The following is a 19,837-nucleotide window of genomic DNA, read 5'->3' as shown; positions in this document are numbered from 1 at the left end:
ATGGGGACAAGGGCATTTAGGGGAAAACTAATGACCTTTTGGAAAGATAAACGAGCCTTTAGGAAAATAGATGGGAGAGATGATCCTTGTGTGACGGTATCTATTTGGGTGTGGTGCTGATTTCTAGTGTAGGTTATTTGGGAGGCTGATAAAACTTAAGCAAATTTATGGTGGGAGGGCTTTGATCTCGAAGACTGTGCTGGGCAGTGTTGCCATGTGTGGCATCTGCCCCCTGGAATGGGGTAAATGGGAGATGAGGAGTGCTAAGAGTGTGAAGGACATGCACTCTTGATGTGAAAACCATAAGGTGAAAGATCTTATTAGTCATTTTTTTATTGATTACATGTTAAATGATATTTTTAATACACTGGATTAAATAAAATATATTTAATTTCATCTGTTTCTTTGTGCTTTTGTAACGTGGCTACTAGAAAATTTAAAATTATATATGTCCTTGCATTTGTGGTTTAGTGTACATCACTGCTCTGCAGGGGGTGAGGGAGTGGCAGTGGGTGTGAGGGAGAGCTGGGGATGGAGCCAGGGTTCAGAATTTGTTAATCAGACTTTCCACTCATTTGCGTGTGTGCTTGTGCTCCAAGGTTGCGGGCGTCAGATCTGTGGCCAGCCCCCCCTCTCAGAGCCCTTGCCTGCTCAGTGAACGGCTTGTGTTAGGAAGCCCTACGAGGGCCCTACAAGGGCCCATTGGCCCACTGGTGGGATGAGCCATTTCCCTGAGCATAGAGGAAAGTACATTCCTATTTTGGGATTTTGCAGGCTGTGTTTAGGAACACGTCAGCAACCTTTAGATGAACCAGCTCCTTTGTAACTTCTGGGCGTTAGCTTTATATGTTGTCTTAGCTAGTCATTTCTGGACTATAGAAATGGAGCTGCTGTTTTCCCATCTGAAAATGAGGGGGAAAGACTGGATGATTGCTAAGTTCTAACATTCCTTTATCTACTTATTTGTGTTCATGATTTTAATTTTAATTATAATGTTTCTTTGTTTACATTTTGACTCAAATAGTGATCACTAAAGAACTTTTGGGGTGATATACTAGAATTTAATTTCACAGATCTTAAATATTGAACCGTTTTGTATATTTGATGGCTTGACATCCTATGTATGATGCTTAAGTTAATAGTAAATGGAAATATTAAAGGAAAAGAAAGCATTAGTCCTGTGGCATCTCAAATATATATTTTAACATTTTGATTATATCAAAAGATTTTGATATTTAGCATTAGATTTTTAAAATTTTGTATCATCTGGTTTCTTATAGATGAAAAATACCAACTAAAAAGGAAAATGAAAGTACTTTTTCAGAATATAAACACATATAATTATTCAAGACATTATAATGCATAAAAGTTAGAAGAAAATCAGTGCTTAGTGATTGAAGATGGCGTAGAAGGTAGAGGCTATACCTGCCTTTTCTAGCAACCACACCAAAATTATAACAAATCTGCAGAGCAACCAGTACACGAGTCACCAGAGGTCCTACAACTAGGTCACCTCAACTAACATGTCACCTCAAAACAGTAGGATGGGCGGAGACGCGAAAAGGCCCAGTCCCACAATCGCATGTGGCGATCTACAATTGTGAGGGTTATCTTGGCTGCAGAGCCACCCTACCTGAGGAGTGAGGGGTCCCAGCCCAGAGGTCTGTACTCCCCAGCACAGAGGTCCAGTGCTAGAAGAGAAGTCCCCACAACTTCTGGCAGTGAAAACCAGCAGAGGTTGGCTGAGACGGTGTGCTGCGAGAAGCAGAGACCTTCCTCTTAAAGAGTCTACACTTCGCCTTACTTGCTGATGGACCCACTAGCTCTGAGCTCCAGCGCTGGGGCAGTTGCTTGAGGGGCACCAGGGACATACGGGGAGGTGCTGAGTTGTCAGACTTCAGGGAGAGGGCTGGAGAGGCGCCTTTCTCTTGGACAAAGGTACAGGCAGAAGTCATTGCTCTTTTGTTGAGCCCTCCCCACTCCCAGACTTCAGACACAGGCATTGCCTTCAACCTGGATAACACAGGTTGCTCCGCCCAGGGGATTCCCTGAGACTCTGCCCATCCCAACTTGTGGGCCCACCTAAGCAGCTTCTAGTGATTTATTCCATACAAACGGGCTGTCTTGGCTCTCATTGTGAACTTTCATAAGACCTCTCAAAGGCTCAGAAAACTCAGCATCTGGCTTCAGCATGCCCTGTACCTCTTGCTAAGCAGCCCCAAGCCCTGCACCAATGGTAGCCAGCCTCAGTTTCTGACTTGGCCCTTCAAGGCACCTGTAAGCTCAGCACAGATGGATTGCTTGGTGACTCTTTGGATTGGTAAGAGTCACCAAGCAATCCACAGATGGATTGCTTGGTGACTCTTACCAGGTGGTCCTGGAGGTGCACAGGCTGTGGCTGAACTTGACCTGCAGCTGTACCCCTCCCAAGTCTGTGCCAAGGGACCCCGCAGCACACCTACTATATAAAGCCACTCTACGAAGACCAGAGATTTAGGAACCCTACTTAATACATAGAAACAGACACAGGGAAGCAGCCAAAATGGGGAGACAAGAATGACCCACATGAAAGAACAGAACAAAGCTCCAGAACAAGAATTCGCCAAAATAGAGACAATCAATATCCCAGATACAGAGTTTAAAACACTGCTTATAAGGATGCTCATGGAACTTAGGGGAAGAGTAGATGAACTCAGTGAGAACTTTAACAAAGAGATAAAAAACATAAAAATAGAGATGGAAAACATAATAGGGAACCAGAAATGAATACTACAACATCTGAGATGAAGAATATATTAGAGGGAATCAACAGAGTGGATGAAACGAACGATCGAATCAGCGGCATAGAGGATGGGGTAGCAGACGACATGCAATCATAACAGCAACAAGAAAAAAGAATCTAAAAAAGCAAAGATAGTTTAAGAAGTCTCTGAGACAACATGAAGCATACCAACCTTTGCATCATAGGGTTACCAGAAGGAGACAAGAGAGAGCAAGGAATTGAAAACTTATTTGAAGAAATGATGTAAAACTTCCCTAACTTGATGAGGGAAATAGACATACAACCCCAGGAAGTTCAGAGTCCCAGATAAGATGAACCCAAAGAAACCCACATCGAGACACATCATTATTAGAACGCCAAAGGTTAAATTCAAAGAGAGAATCGTAAAAGCAGCAAGAGGAAATCAATTATTACATACAAAGGAACACACATAAGACTGTCAGCCAATTTCTCAATAGAAACTTTACATGATAGAAGGGCATGGCACAAAATTTTCAAAGTGTTAAAAACCCAGGATCTACAACCCAGATTACCCAGCAAAGTTATTATTTAGAATCAAAGGACAGATAAAGAGCTTCCCAGGCAAGACAAAGCTAAAGGAGTTCATCACCTACAAACCAGTATTATAGGAAATGTTGGAGGGACTTCTTTAAAAAGAAGGAAAAAAATGTATCAAAAGTCTAAATAAAGAATGGCAATAACTACATATCTATCAATGAGTACTTCAAATGAAAAAGAATTAAATGCTCCAGTCAAACAATAGGGTTACTGAATGGATAAGAAAACAAGATCCTTACATATGCTGCCTGCAAGAGACTCACTTCAGATTAAAAGAAAGATACAGACTAAAAGTAAAGGGATGGAGAGATATTTCATGATAGACCTAGAGTGTAGTGTGCTGAGTGGAGTAAATCAGATAAGATAGAGGAAGACAGTGCCATATAATTGCATGTACATGTGGAATCTAAAGAACAAAATAAACAGAAACAAACTCATAGATACAGAGAACATATTGAGGGTTACCAGATGGGAGGGTGTTGAAGGAGGTCAGTGAAAAAGGAGGAAGGGATTAAAGTACAAATTGGCAGTTATAAAATAGTCATGGAGATAGAAAATATAGCATCAAGAGTATAGCCAATAATATTGTAATAACTATGAATGGTGTCTGATGGGTACTAGGTTTATTGGGGTGATCACTTTGTGAATTATATAGATGTTTAATCACTGTGTTGTACACCTGAAACTAAAAGTATTGTCTGCCAACTATAACTGAAAAATAAAAAATTGTTAATTAAAAACAAAAAGTAAGTTTCAAACAAACAAAAACTCATAGACACAGACAACAGTATGGTGGTTACCAGAAATGGGGGTGGTGGGAGGTAGAAGAGGGGTAAAGGGGGTCAAATATATGGTGACAGAAGGAGACTTGACTTTGAGTGGTGAATATACAATGCAATATACAGATAATGTATTATAGAATTGTACACTTGAAACCTATGTAATCTTAACCCATGTCACCCCCAAAATATAATAAAATTAAAAAAAGAAATCAGTGCTTAATCCATTGAATCAGTGCTTAATTCGGAGACACTACTTTTATATTTTAATGGGCCTCATTTCATTTTTTTTCCTTTCTTGTTTTCATTAGAGCTGTGATCCATATTGATTACCTAATTGTGCATAGCTGTCTTCTCTCAGCTTTATAACATATCTTTTCCCAAATCATTAAAAACTTTTGTAAATGACATTTTTTAGTTTTAGTTGGTATATGATATTATATTAGTTTCAGGTATACAACATAGCGATTAGACATTTATGTTAGATACAGGTGTTCACCCTGATAAATCTAGTACCCGTCTAACACATACATAGTTATTACAGTATTATTAAATATATTTCTTATGCTATACTTTACATTCTCATAACTATTTTGTAACTACCAATTTATACTTCTTAATCCCTTCCCTTTTTTCACCCTCCCACCCTTTCTGGCAACCATCAAATTGTTCTCTGTATCTATGAATTTGTTTCTGTGTAAACATTTTTAATGGCTGTCTAAAATCCCATCTTATGGGTGTGGCTTAGATTGCCCAACAGGGGTATGACTGGGTATCTGTGTTTTCTCTTGATCTTTGCCAATATAATGTTGCAATAAACATATGTGGTGCAAAACTTTTTCCATACTTGGGCTTATTTCATTATAAATATCTGAAGATGAGATTAATGAATCAAAGGTATGACTTTTTATATGGCTCTTTGTCAAATTGATTTCCTAAAGAACTGTACCATTATACTCTTTCACCAATATTGGGGTCAAATGTCTGGGAAAAGGAGTGTTGAAAATGTAAAAAATTACTTCAGTTTTGAGATTTATCTTGCTTTGTTTGGCTTTACATTTCTGTCCCCTCCCCCCACACACCAGCCTAGGTTCACAGATTGTATTTAATTGTCAATCGTTTTTAGTCTCTTTTAATCTAGAGCAGTGGTTCTCAACTAGGGGAAGGGGTGATATGGATTTTGTCCCCTTGAAGACATTTGGAAATGTCTGGAGACATTTTTGATTGTCACAAGTGAGGGGATTGCTACTGGCATTGAGTGAGTGGAGGCCAAAGATGCTGCTAAACATCCTATAACACACAGGACATCTCCCACAACAAAGAATTACTGGTCCAAGATGTCAGTGGTGCCAAGGTTGAGAAGGCCTGATCTAGAGCAGTTTTACTTTTTTCTTTAGTGACATTGACTTTTTTAAAAAATTGAAGTGAAAGTCACATAACATAAAATTAACCATTTCAGAATGTATAGTTCACTGGCATTTAGTACATTCACAGTGTCATGCAACTACCATTTCTTTCTAGTTTCAAATGTTTCATCACCCGGAAGAACACCCCTACCTGTTAAGTAATCACTCCCCATACCCCTTTCTCCCATCTGCTGGCAACCACTAATCTTTCTGTCCCTATAAATTTGCCTTTTCTGGACATTTCATATAAATGGAAGCATACAGTATGTGACCTTTTATGTTAGTTTCTTTCACTTAGCATAATGTCTTTGAAGTTCATCCAAGTTATTGCATGTCCAGTGCTTTATTCCTTTTGATGGCTAAATAATATTCCATTGTATGGATATGCCAAAACTTGTTTATGCAGCCATCCTTTGATGGATACTTGAGTTTTTCTACCTTTTGGCTATAATACTGCTATGTGCATTCATGTACAAGTTTTGTGCAGACATATTTTATTTCTCCCGGGTCTATACTTAGGATTGGAATTGCTGGATCATATGGTAACTTTATGTTAAACTTTTTGAGGAACCACCAAACTTTTCATAGCAGTTATACCATTTTACATTTCTACCAGCAATGTACAAAGGTTCCAGTTTATCCACATCCTTACCTACACTTATTTTCTTATTTTTTGATTGTAGTCATTGTCAACTGAAAAATAATATAGACTAGGTATTTTGTCAACAAAAAGGATTTATTCAGGAAAAAAGGTTGCAACCCAGTGCATGCAGACGTGGCAAGCCACACGCACACTCTGGCCTATGTGCCGAGATGGAGGGGTATTTATATGAGGGAAAATGGGAGTTAAGGGAAGGGGAAGTTAGAACCATAGAGCTTTATTATGAACATGGAGCTCTTTCTGTAGGGTTCTCGTGATTACATAGAGTGCAAGAACTGCCATAAGCCCTAGCTCCTCTCATAGACCCTCCTGACTGATTGTTTGAGTTCCAGTTAGTCTTTATCATCATCCAAGTGGGTTTGAAGTGGAACTTCTTAGTAATTTTGATTAGCATTTCCCTAATTGCTGATGACATTGAGCATCTTTTCATGTGCTTGTTGTCCATTTGTTTATCTTCTTTGGAGGAATATTCAGATCTTTTGCCCATTTTTAAATTGGGTTGTTTGTTTTTTCATTGTTGAGTTGTAAGAGTTCTTTATATATTCTGGACACTAAACTCTTATCAAACATATGAAAAACAAGTATTTTCTCTCATTCTATAGATTGTCTTTTTACTTTCTTGATAGTGTCCTTCGATGCATCAAAGTTTTTAATTTTGATGAAGTTCAGTTTATTTTTATATATTTGCACTTGTCTTTTGGTGCCAAATTCGAGGTCATGAAGATTTACTCCCAGGTTTTCTCCTTAGAGTTTTATAGTATTAGCTCTTATTTTTAGATCTTTGACATATTTTGAGTTAATTTTTATATATGGTGTAAGTAGGAGTCCAGCTTCATTCTTTTGCATGTGGATATTGTTTTCTCACCACCATTTTGGAAAAGACTATTTTCTCCACTTAATGGTCTTGACACCCTTGTGAAAAATCAGTTCTAGGTTGTCCATCATTGGATGAATGGATAAATAAAATGTGTGTGTGTGGGCATCCTTGTCTTGTTCGTGGTCTTAGGGGAAAGTTTTTCATAGTTGCCCTTTATCAGGTTGAGGAAGTTCCCTTATATTTCTAGTTTCTTGGGTCTTTTTATCATGAGACATTGACTTTCTGAAGGCTTTGACTTACTTTTTAATATAGAAATTTGTGTGTGTGTATGTGTGTGTTTTATTCTGACCAGTGCTGATTCCTAAAGAAAAGCCTCCAATCACAGTTGTTGGCGATGTGGGAGGAAGGATCGCCATCATCGTGGTATGCAAACCTCTTTTACTATTAATTGTTATATTTATAATTGTTATTCTGTTGACTTACTTGTTAATTATGTGGGAATAGTGGTATGGCCAGGTAAGTCTCAGTTAAGTTGGTGCCTTGTGCTAAATATTTACTTTGGTGCCAAAATTGTTATCATCAGTTTATTAAGACATTGTTAACTGCTTAGCTAAATATTGTACAGTTGTTTATCATAACATGAAAAATTGTTTTGTGATGAAAATAGGGTACAAAATTGATGATAACTGTTTAAAACACGTCCTCTCACACTTCACAAAAGGAGTACATTTAATGCCGTATAGTTTAAATTAGAATAAAATGAACACATAGGTACTCACGACTCAACTTGGAAACAGGACATTGTCAGGTACCTTTGCAGCGCTTCGGGGCTTTTCTCTGGTCTCTCTCTTCTCCCCCACCCCCACCCCCTCCACAAGGTTGTCACTTGGCCTGAGAGTTGTCATTCATGCCCTTACTTATCCTTACAGTCTACAGTGAGTACATGTGTTCTAAACACTATATCGTTTTGTTTTGCATGTTTTTGATGTGTATATAATGAAGTCTTTGTGTACTTTGTGACTTTTTTGTTCTCACTGTTTTGAGATTTCTCTGTATTAGTAACATGTAGTTGTACATTATTCTTTTTCACTGTATGGTGTTCCATGGTATAACTATTACACAACTTATTTTCTGTTCTCTGGGCATTGAACATACAGTTTTTCCTATTTCCAAATAATACTGCTTTGAACATTTTTGTACCTATTTTCTGGTGCATACATGCAAGACTTTCTAGGTGCCTGTGAGTGGAGTTATTGAGCCTGAAAGTACACACATTTCCAACTTTACTGGGTGGTGCCTGATTGTTACCGAAGTGGTTGCACCAGTTTACCAAGCCTCCATGGTCAGTCCCACATTATTCTCAGTGCTCATAATTTTGTTAGAAAATCTCTGATGTCACCATATAGGGGATAGCTGTCCATTAATTTATTTTTTAGTTACCGAAGTCTGTAGAAACAAAATGCTACGAATTCAATATAACTTTTTTTCCCTTTCTACTATAACTGCATTAAAGAAAAAAGTTTTATTTTGAAGTAATTATAGATTCATAGGAAGCAGCAAAAAAAAAAAAAAAATGTACAGGGAGGTCTTGTATAGTCTTTACCTAGCTTCCTCCTGCTTGCTCAACTGTAGTATAGTAACAGTCTGGAAATTCAGATTGCCACTATATATAGCGCTCAAGATAGCACCAGGCTTACGCGTGTGTATAGATGTATGCAATCTTATCACATGTGCAGCTTCGTGCAACCACCACTGCAGTCAAGATACAGAACTGTTCCTTCACAAAGCTCCCTCCCGCTAGCCTTTATAGCCACATCCACCTCTTCTCCACCTGATCCTAACTTGTGGCAGTCACTAATCTGTCCTCTGTCTTTATAATCATGATTTTAAGAAAGTCTCAATAATGGAATATATAGTATGTAGTCTTTTGAGATTGATTTTTTTCACTTAGCATGATTCCCTGAAGATCTAGGTGGTTTCGTATATTAATAAAGTTCGTCCTGTTATTGTTGGGTAGTATTCCATGTATGTAGGTACAGCAATTTGTTTAACCACTCATTTGTTGAAGGAAATTTGGATTATTTCCATTTTTCTGCTATTAGAAATAAAACTGCTATGTACATATGTTTATGGGTTTTTGTGCCAACAGAGTTTTAATTTTTCTGGGATAAATAATCAAAAGTGCAGTTGTTGGCTTGCATGGTAATTGCAAGTATAGTTTTATAAGAACCTGTCAAACTATTTTTCAGAGTGGCTATACCATTTTACCAGTAGTACTTTTAAAGTAATATATATATGTTTTTTTCCTTTGGTCATAGTAATATCAGTATACATTTGAAAAGAGTTACATATGTATTTGTGTGTGTGTGTGTATAAAACCTGAATATTTATTCAACTGTAGATGATGCTTGATACGCTAATGGGCTTAAAATAACTTTGGTAGCCTGATTGTAATAGGAAAGACTCCGTTATCCACCTCTTGTGTTTCTCTCGTGTGTCTTCTTTACTACTCACACAAAACACTTTTGGTCACCAAATGTGTAGAGATTTTTTTTCCCCACACTAGCTGGCTGTCCTACAATTTAACTCAATTCTGACACTGTCTACCTGGAGATAGTGTCACATCCCACAGATTAAGGGCTCAGTCCCACGAGACTGCTCCTACCACCCTTCACATGCCTTTAGCAAGTAGCAGGTCCCCAGATTACTCACAACTTCTGTACAATTTGGTTTCATATCTGAGGTTGCCGTGACCTCCTCCTCAGTTGGATGAACTTGCTAGAGTGGCTCACAGAACTCACATAACTTACATTTATCAGTTTATTAAAGGATGTGATAAAGGATACAGATGAACAGCCAGATGAAGACATGCATAGGGTGAGGTCTTGGAGGGTCCCAAGCAGAGGAGCTTATGTCCCTATGGAGTTCGAGTACATCACCTTCGTGGTTCATAGTTTTGTTCACTGACCTAGAAGCTCTATGAACCCCTTGCTATTGGGATTTTATGGAGGCTTCCTCACATAGGCGTGATCAATTATTAACTCCATTTCCAGCCCCTGTACTCTCTCTGGAGAAGTGGGGGTGAGGCTGAAAATTCCAAAGCTTCTGATCATGACTTGGTCTTCCCAGTGACCAGCCCCCATTCTCAAGCCATCCAGGACCGCACTCAGAACCTTCTCATTAGAACAAAACACAGTTCTGTCATCCAAGAAATAACAAGGGTTTCAGGAACTCTGTGTTAGGGACAGGGTCAAAGACCAAATATCAGAACAAAAGATGTTCCTAGTGCTCTTATCACTTAGGAATATACCATGGTTTCAGAAGCCCTGTCCCAGGAACCAGGGGCAGAGACCAGTATATGTATTTTTTATTATCTCAGACTGGGAATCTGTGGCCCATAGATTGGAAACCACTGGACTGGGTATACTGTTAAAAATAATAATTATTGTTTTTCCTATTATAAAAACATGTAAAAAGCATATTTCCCGTATGCCCAGGGAGAAAATTTGGAAAATAAGGAAAAGTAGCAAGAAGAGAGGAAATAACCACCCAGAGTCAAAGCATTTTCTAACAGTTCTATGTATTTTTAAAAAGCATTCAGTGAACATTTCTGGAGCACGTCATGGTGAGGGTACAGTTTGGACCATAGGTTTATAGAGATGGAAACCCTGGGGAGCATCAAGTATGGTGGAGAGACAAGACAGAACCATGCAGGAGAGATGCTGTAAAAGGCTTGGAGGGAATGCAATGAGAGCAGTGACAGAGCCATGTGACTGTGCCATCTGGACATGTTTAAACGGAACAGCAAATCTGTCATTGTAAAATTAGACCCTTTCTTTTTCCTGGTTGTCTAAACCCACTTTTGCAAAAGTGTTCATGTACCTTTCACTCAATCTGTAATTTGACAGGATGACATTATCGATGATGTCGACAGCTTTCTTGCTGCAGCAGAGACCCTGAAGGAGAGAGGTGCATACAAGATCTTTGTGATGGCGACTCATGGCTTGTTATCCTCAGATGCTCCTCGACTGATTGAAGAATCTGCCATCGATGAGGTAACAGCCAGGCCATGTGTGGGTGCCCCTGTCCTTCCACTCTGGCATCTCCTGATCTGTAGCTACAGAGAGTAGGTGAAGAAGGAGTTATTTTGTAGTTATGAATGGCTTCTAAAAATGGGTTGTGTTTGTATTTCATTGACTATAAGCCTCTGTCTTTTGTTCATGATAATAGTTAATAGTTTTAATAATCTCATAAATGGAGCACATAGTCTGTGCTGACACTACCCAGTGCTGTGCACACACCCTCCCTGAGCTTCATCACAGCCCTGCAGTGTCCACGTCACCACCCATTTTAGAGAGAAGAGAAATTGTGCATCAGAATAGTTAAGTGACTTAAGGTCAGACAGCTAGTAGGCTGAACATTTGGGTTTAGACCTTAGTTTGCTTGATGCCAAAGCCCATCTCTGTCCCTGGTACAGCCACCCATGGAATGAAATTGAGAGAGGAAGGCCAACAGGGCAGTTTTTCTATGCTGTCTCTGGCTCTCAGTGTGGCTGATGCAAGGCTGGCCGGGTTTATTTGCCTTGCTTTGTGCACCTCCCTCATTCCACAGGCCAGCCAGGCAGCCTGGGGGTTGATTGTACAAATCACATTATTATTATCTCTTAAGTAGAAGTGCCATCCTCTCTAGATTTCTGGGTATTGAATCTTAAATTAGTCAAACTCCTTTTACTTTTCTGAGTCTCACATTTTTACTCTTCACATAGATCTCCTTAAGCCTGGCCCTGTGTTTATCACCTCTGATGGGCTCAAGATGCGCTAACACAGTCAGAAGGCCAGACATGGCTCTGATCAATCCAGCCTCCTCACTCAGCTGGACAAAACTGACTCAGAACCCAGAATGGCATTATAGGCATTCAAGGAGGCAAAATCAACAATTCAGAATTCACATATCAAGTAAAGTGAGAATACTTCAGGCCCAGGGCAGCTCTCACCAGTCTGTCCATGTGGCACTAGGAAGGGTTCTCATGGGAGCTGTGTTCAGGCAGATTAGAAAGAGCAGACCAGAGAAAGGTGGAGAGGGGACTGCTGGAGCCAGGCCTCTTAGAGCAGAGTGGATTTTGGAGAGGAGGCATAAAAACCAGCAGAGGCAGATGTGAGTCTAGCAGCAGAAGCTCTTCAGTGGAGAGGCCGCCCCTGTAGATGCCTTCACGTCCCTGAGAGTGCTCCATCACCGACATGCTTAAGAGTTGAGGCAGTAACCAATGTCTAGACTAGATTCTTATGCTCACTCTGGTTAGGAATGAAGGTTTTTCATATAGACCTACACACGAAACATAGTTGCACAGTAGATTATAAAGTTTTGAGCAACGTAAAAGTAATGGAAGAATCGACAAGTTAGGAGGTGGGAGAAGTGGAGAGAGACTAAATTTCCGCTTCTTTCAGAATAGGAGCCAGTAGATAGTGCCTTGGGTTGATAAATTAAGATTTGAAGTGTTTTTCTTTCTTTCTTTTTTTAAATTAAAAGTAGTCAAATACTCATAATAGGCACCTATATAAATAGTAGATTAGTGGTTGCCAGGGATTTGGGGAAGGGTGAAACTAGGAGTGACAGCTAAGGGGTATAGGGCTTCTTTTAGGGGAGATATTAAACACAGCTTTGAATGTTCTAAAAACCGTTGAATTGTACACTTTAAATGGGTGAATTAGGCTGTTCACAGAATAGAGCATCATGATTTTCACTGTTTGAGAGAAAGTTGATGGAAAATGTTTGCAGTACTTGACATGTATTTGCATGCACAAAATAATTTTTTTCACCTTAAAAAACAGATAAATCGAATGATGTCTGAATTATATCTCAGTAAATCTGTTATTTTTAAAAAGTGCTTAGAATAATTTTTGGAAAGTTCATTTTCCAAAAACAGAGTAGTTATTTAGTGAGAAAAACTGAGCCCACAAGGTCATCACATGGTGCACTCCAGGGGGCACTGTGCACATTGATTCTGTGTGAATGGTGCAAAAAATTCTGTTTGATACCAGTGAGGGGATATTTCTTTCCTTTGGGAACTGTTTTCCCTTTTACAGGTCATGATACTTACATAACCCTTTATGTTTCCAGTTTTGCCTTAGTTACCAGGAAGGTCAAATACCAAATGATGAGTCACAATAATTACATTAGACTAAGTTTTTGTGTTCCTGGTGCTGATTTTGAATAATTCCTGATTGTCTGTTTCAGCAGTCTCATTGTGTATGTACTTCTTTATTATAAGCTGTCCTGAGGCTTATTTTGAAAGTAGGGAGTATATATGATAAATAATAATTATTCCCATTCTGTCTTTTAAGAAGGCTGAAGATTTTTATTGTTTCCCTTTGTAGCTGTTGAAAAGTGCTTGTTTTCTCCCTTTTTTGATTTTAATCAAATCTTAACTTTTTAAAATAATAGCTTTATTGAGATATAGTTCACATACCATAAATTCACCCATTTAAAGTATATAGTTCAGTGGTTTTTAGTATATTTAAAGAGTTGTGCAACCATTACCACAATCAATTGTAGAACATTTTCATCCCCCCCAGAAAGAAACCTCATACCTATTAGCAGTCACTCTCATTTTTTTCTCTTTCTTATGTATGTATGTATGTATGTATGTATGTATGCGGTTTGTTTATTTTTATTATGATGACACTGGTTAATGAAATCCAGTAAGTTTCAGGTGTACAGTTCAACAGTAAGACATATATATATTTCATTGTGTATTATTCACTGCCTATAGTTATCATTTTCTCTCAATCCATTCGGCCCTAGGCAACCACTAATTTACTTTCTGTGTCTGTAGATTTACCTAATCTGGATATTTCATGTAAACAGAATCATATAATATTGGTCTTTTATGTCTTGCTTCTTTTACTCAGCATAATGCTTTCAAGGTTCATGTTGTAACATGTATCAATACTTCATTTCTTTTTATTGCTGAATATTTTATTGTACGGATAGGATACATTTTTATCTCTTCATAAGTTGATAGAAATTTGGGTTATTTCTGCTTTGTGACTATTGTGAATAATGCTATTAGGAACATTCAAGCTTTCATATGGACAAATGTTTTCATTTCTTTTGAGTATATACCTAGGAGTAGAATTGCTGGGTCGTATGGTAACTCCGTGTTTAAACTCTTAAGGAATTGTCAGACTGTTTTCCAAAGCAGCTGAACCATTTTACATTCCTACCAGCGGTGTATTAGGGTTCCAGTTTCTCCACATCCTTGCTAACACATTTCATTGTCTTTCTTTTGGCCTGTAGCTGTCCTAGTGGGTGTAGGATTATCAAATCTTAATCTCTAAGAAACACAGGTAGTATTCACATTGACTGAAAACATTGTTGAAGGTATGGTAGACCCACTGTCCTCCTTAGAAATTTGAGAATATATAAGATTTTCAGATCAAGCCAGGAAACTACTTGGTTTTATGATGCTTGATGCTCTTGTTTTTTGTTTTTCTCTTGTTTTGAAGGTGGTGGTTACTAATACAATTCCACATGAAATTCAGAAGCTCCAGTGCCCCAAGATTAAAACCGTGGATATCAGCATGATTCTTTCAGAAGCTATCCGTCGTATTCACAATGGGGAGTCTATGTCCTACCTTTTCAGAAACATAGGTTTAGATGACTGAACAGATTTTCTTTCTTACAACTCCCAAGGGCCAAACTGGAAATGTGAGAATGAGTACTGTGAAGGATCATGCCTGTTTTGATGTATTTCCCTGGGTCCATTTGTGTTTTGTTCTTTTCTTGTTAATTCCTCTGAAGATAGACCAACTTTTTATGTCGGTTTGGGTGTTTGTGAGTTTTCTGGGCAATTTTTATAAAAAACTATATTCTCCTCTTAAATAAAATAAGGCTTCATTATACTATTTAAAATATAACTTGGAATAAGATTTTTAAGCTCACAAACAGCCTTTTTCCAAAATTGTTGGAGCCCAAGTGCTTAAAAAATTTAATAAAACAATCTACTGTATGATACTTGCAATTGAAAACCAAAATGTTAGATTGTTGAATCCAATAAATGACATTTTTAGAAATGCTTTTATAGACAAGCATATGAAATATGTGACCATTATTTATTTTCTGCAACAAAAGAAGGAATAAAAACTTACTGTGTTTGTGTGTGTGTGTTTAAATTTTGTGTTTTGGCAATTTTATAACTAAAACGAAAGCTGAATATGCATGCCGTGGATATTGAAATGTTCATCGGCTTGATTAAGTTTTCTCTTCTACAACTTTTTGGGGGATACAGTAGCCTCTTGGAGATGTAATGTTCACTTTTCTACTTGTCCAGGGCCCTGCACATTCTCGATATGTCGTCATTTGTGGCAAGAGAGGAATTTGAATTCCAGGCCCATGGGAGGTGGGGCGGGTGCTCCTTGTTTGATGGCACAGCCATTCGCCAAACAAAATGTGCCACTGCATGTCCTTGGGGATGAGATGCTGGGGGAGGGAGGTCACAAAGGACAAGTGACTTGACCCTCGTCAGTGTCAAGCACTTACGTATTGTCTGTCCTAGAGTTTAGAACTCGAAACTTATACGTTAGAGTTTATCAGCCTATGTATGGGACACTGGGGTCCCATGAGTTATGCCAGTGTGTTCTCTCACTAAGGTCACATATGGGCAGTTTCATCCGACTCATAGAGGGAAAATTAAGACTTTCTTACCAAGAAAAAGATTACCTTTTCTTCAAAAAAACCTTAAACCTTTGCTTTCTGCCTGTCTTTGTTAGAATGGAATAAAATAGTTGACTTAGCACAAAGTTAAGATTAGTCACTTACTGTTTGCTATACTGGGGTTTCTTGGCTCTCCCCAGAGGACAGGACGACTCCTGGGAGCTTGCCCTAGAGCAGGCCTGGGGCCCTGTGTGTACATTGCATCTCCCACAAGAAATGTAGTCCAGCAACTCAGCCATTGAGCAACTGTGGTCATCACCTTGAACTTCTGCTTTTCTCTGATGAACTTTCATTCAAAATAACCCCTCCCAATTCTTTTCTCTGATGAACTTTCATTCAAAATATCCCCTCCCAATTTCTTCCATTTACCCTACAAAATAATGTTTCTCTCCTTTGTTTAACTTGCCTGTCTATGGCTTTGGCTATAGCTTACTTGTCATGAATTGCATTTTTTTTGCTGTTTCTAAAAAATAAAATTTTTTCTGCTGATAACTAACTTTTATTTTTAAGGTAAACATGACCAAATTTTCCTTTTACTCCAAAAAGAATAAGCTGGCAGATGTCAGAATAATGGAGTGGAGACCTCCAAAAGTCTGTCCCTCCATAAAGCAGAAAATAAATTGGCCAAAACTGTTACAATCAACTTTATTGGAATAATAGAAATAGATCAAAAGTTTACAGCAACCAAGTAAATGGCCATACACACGCGCCCACACACAAAGCTGAATCCCCATTAAGAGAGCTTTTACCCTAGTCCCATTACCTGCCCCCCAGCTTAGTGGCAGCATTGAAGATACCAGCCTGCATTCCTGGTATAGGTTCCTAGTTCCATTGGGAGCAGAATAGACCTTGTTCTCGAAGAATTATAGTTGTTTGTTTAGACCTGTCTGGTGGCTCCTTGAAGGAATGGCTCAAAGAATTATCTTTATTTTACTTAATAAACTCTCCCAGAGCAGAGAGGAACAATTGTTGAAAAGTTTAAAGGCAAATGTATTAGCCATTGCCTCTTGGAGCAAACAATAAAACCAAACAGCTTGGGAAGAAAGGCTGGGGAATGAGATGCTGTAACGCAGGAGCCCTAGGCTTGGGACTTGCACCTGAGTTTGGATATTCCAGAAGAATCACCAGGAGAAACGGGTGAGAAATGTTTATTACTCTCAAGGCAGGGAAGTTTCAGCAGTGGCTGGTCTGACCTGTAGGAATAAAGCTGCTGACTAAGAACAAACAGAGTTTTTTATGCCCACAAGCAGAGGAGGGGTTATCTCATTGGGGAGCAGCCACCTTCTCCAACAGATGGGAGCAAGATGTGCTGCTTGGTTAGAGTAGCAGATAACGTCCATGGGAGCAGCAGAAAATGTCGTTAGGAGTAGGCACTGCTGAAAGTTCTTTGTGTACTGCATTCCTTGGCTGCTGGCGTCAGCTATCAGTCTTCTGAGTATGTGGAGGGGCTACGTTCAGAGTTAACCCTACAGATGCTCTGAAGGAAAAGGGCTTTGTAAAGTTCCCACACATTCTTTGGGAATCTAGAAAGCCACACGATTGCAGAGGGTGAGTGTATGCTCAGAAAAAGCCACGAGATCTCATTTCTTGCTGACCATCATACTCTGCACAAGCAGGAAGTGGGAGCTAAGGCAGAGTTGTGAACTGCCTGACTGTTGAAGGCATGACCCACGGCACATAACAGAGCCCATGTGGGAGACTTTTTTCTTTTTTGGGTTTCAGGCTTTTTAGGAACTCTGTGATGACTCAGTAGCTGACAGCTAACTGAACAGGGACTTCAGTTGCCACAAACAACAAAAAATACAGACTTTACAAAATCAGTTCAGAAAAACCACTAAACAAATGTAAAAAACCACAAGCAGCAATAAATACTGGGGAGGGAGGAGAATCTGATTTCCAGACTACCCACATTATAATATGCAAAATGTCCAGTTTTCTTTTTTTTTAATTACTTTTAATAGCATTTATTTTACACTAAATTTACTTTCAGGCCATAAGTTTTTGTTTCTTAAGTTTCTGGAATACCTTTTTCTTCTGGGCAACCTCCTCTGGTATAGGAACAATCTGCCTTTTTTCAGTGAGGATCGTCTCAATGTGGCAGGGAGAGCTCATGTAGGGGTTAATCCGCCCACAAGCTCTCTAAGTTCTGCTCTGTATCTTGGGAACTTTATTCACTTGAATGTGCTCAATGACCAGAGAAACTTCATCTAAACCCTTAAGTTCATCATTACTATCTGCATTTTTAAGTACGTGCAGCAAAAATTCAGCACTCTTTCTGGGCCACTGACTCTTCATCCAGCCCCACTGTTTGGCCTAGGCATCCTATCAACTCTACCATTGTAACGATGGAATGGCACACATTGCTTCTGTAAAGTGACATTCTTCAGATACTTAGTGGCTTTTGGGATATGCATACCTTTGATGGCCTGGGCAGTTTCACAAGTTGATGAGTGGTTGCTAGAGGGTGAGGTCAGAGGATTGGGGAGTGGCTGGTTAATAGATAGAAGTTTCTATTTGAGAGGATGAAAAACTCCTAGAACTAGATACTGGTGATGATTGCAGAACATTATGAATGTACTAGAAGCTAATGGATTGTATACTTTACAATGGTTGAAATGATAAATTTTATATATTTTATGTTATGTATTTTATAAAAATATTGAAAGAAATTAAAGTAGACCTAAATAAATAAAAATGCATCCTATGATCATGGATTGGAGGATGACAATATACCTAAAATGATTTACATATTGTCTAATCCCTAAACCCAAATCTCTACAGAATAATATATCCTAGAATTCACATGGTGGAATCTCCAGGGACTTCAAATAGCCAAAACAATCTTGAAAAAGAAGAACAAAGTTGGAAACTTACACTTCTCCATTTTAAAGCCTACTACAAAGCAATAGTAATCAAAGCAGTGTGGTACTAGCATGAGGAGACAAGTAGACCAATAGAATATAATTAAGGGTTCAGAAATAAACCTTTATATCTATGGTCTATTCGCTTTTGACAAGGGTGCCAAGACCTTTCAATGCTAAAAGAATGTTGGGCTTTAAAATAATTTTTTAAAAATTTAAATGGTGTTTTTAACAAATGGTGCTGAGATAACTAGATATACCCATGTATGAGTGAAGCTAGCCTCTTACTTCACACCATTATACAAAAATTAACTCAAAATGGATAAAGACCTATATATAAGAGCTAAAATTATAAAACTTGGAATAAAATGTAAGGGTAAATCTTCATGAACTTGGATTTGGCAATGGTTTCTTAGATCTAACACCGACAGAAATAATGGATCCATTGGATTTAATCAAATCAAAACTTTACTGTGTTAAAGCACACTAACTGATAATAGTCTAGTACACACACACACACACACACACACACACACACACACACACACACGAGTTTTCTTCTCTTCCCATCTGTGATTTCATGTTGTACAGTTTACCCATAGTCAACTTCAGTTCAAAAATATTAAGTGCAGGTGTGGCTCCATAGTGTAGTGGTTAGCACGTCTGCTTTGCATGCAGAAGGTCTTGGGTTCGCGCCCCAGGTGGAGCCATGGACCATACCTGGGTACACCAGGCCCCAAATGCACCTGGCTCCGGGTGCACTCCACAAGCATATGTGAGGGGATGCCCTGCCTTCAGAGATCCAGTTCTTAAGGGGAAACCACAACGTCCATGGGTCAGGGGTGGAAGGGGGTGGTGGTATTAAAGAGGGGAAAAAAATATTAAATGGAAAATTCGAGAAATAAACAAGTCATAAGTTTTAAATTACTTGCTGTTCTAAGTCACTTAGTAGCCATCTCTGTTATCAAATTGACTACCATGGTATCATAGTGTTTCTGTTCAAGTAAATTATATTTTACTTAATAATGACCTCAAAGCCATTCACATAACTTTTATTACAGTATACTGTTATAATTAATCTATTTTATTATTAGTTATTGTTGTTATTCTCCTACTCTGACTGAATTATAAATTAAACTTTATCGCAGGTATGTATGTATAGGGAAAAACATGCTATATATAGGGTTTGGTATTATCCTTAGCTTCAGGCATCCACTGGGAGTCTTGGCATATATCTCCTACGAGTAAGGAGAGACTACTG

General features: G+C 38.6%; 1 protein-coding gene, 1 non-coding gene and 1 pseudogene across 7 annotated transcripts in view; 2 read left to right on the top strand and 1 right to left on the bottom strand.

The window, feature by feature from the left end:
- Window positions 1–15,174, top strand: part of PRPSAP2 (phosphoribosyl pyrophosphate synthetase associated protein 2) — a 53,108-nt gene extending 37,934 nt beyond the window's left edge. For all 6 annotated transcript variants that reach the window (XM_015586682.2, XM_006908430.3, XM_015586681.2 and 3 more), the window contains 3 exons: window positions 7,356–7,426; window positions 10,912–11,058; window positions 14,509–15,174. In XM_015586682.2, coding sequence (XP_015442168.1) covers window positions 7,356–7,426; window positions 10,912–11,058; window positions 14,509–14,667 — 377 coding nt within the window. In that variant the 3' untranslated portion in view covers window positions 14,668–15,174. The remainder of the gene's footprint in view (window positions 1–7,355; window positions 7,427–10,911; window positions 11,059–14,508) is intronic.
- A 1,027-nt stretch (window positions 15,175–16,201) lies between these two features.
- Window positions 16,202–18,185, bottom strand: LOC112477045 (annotated as a pseudogene).
- A 1,027-nt stretch (window positions 18,186–19,212) lies between these two features.
- On the top strand, window positions 19,213–19,286 carry TRNAA-UGC. The gene has a single exon. It is a non-coding gene; the product is annotated as a tRNA-Ala (tRNA).
- The last annotated feature ends 551 nt before the right edge of the window (window positions 19,287–19,837 follow it).

This window comes from Pteropus alecto, unplaced genomic scaffold, assembly GCF_000325575.1.
Source record: "Pteropus alecto unplaced genomic scaffold, ASM32557v1 scaffold52, whole genome shotgun sequence".
NCBI classification, from domain to species: domain Eukaryota; kingdom Metazoa; phylum Chordata; class Mammalia; order Chiroptera; family Pteropodidae; genus Pteropus; species Pteropus alecto.
This window is presented reverse-complemented; position numbering and strand designations above follow the sequence as displayed.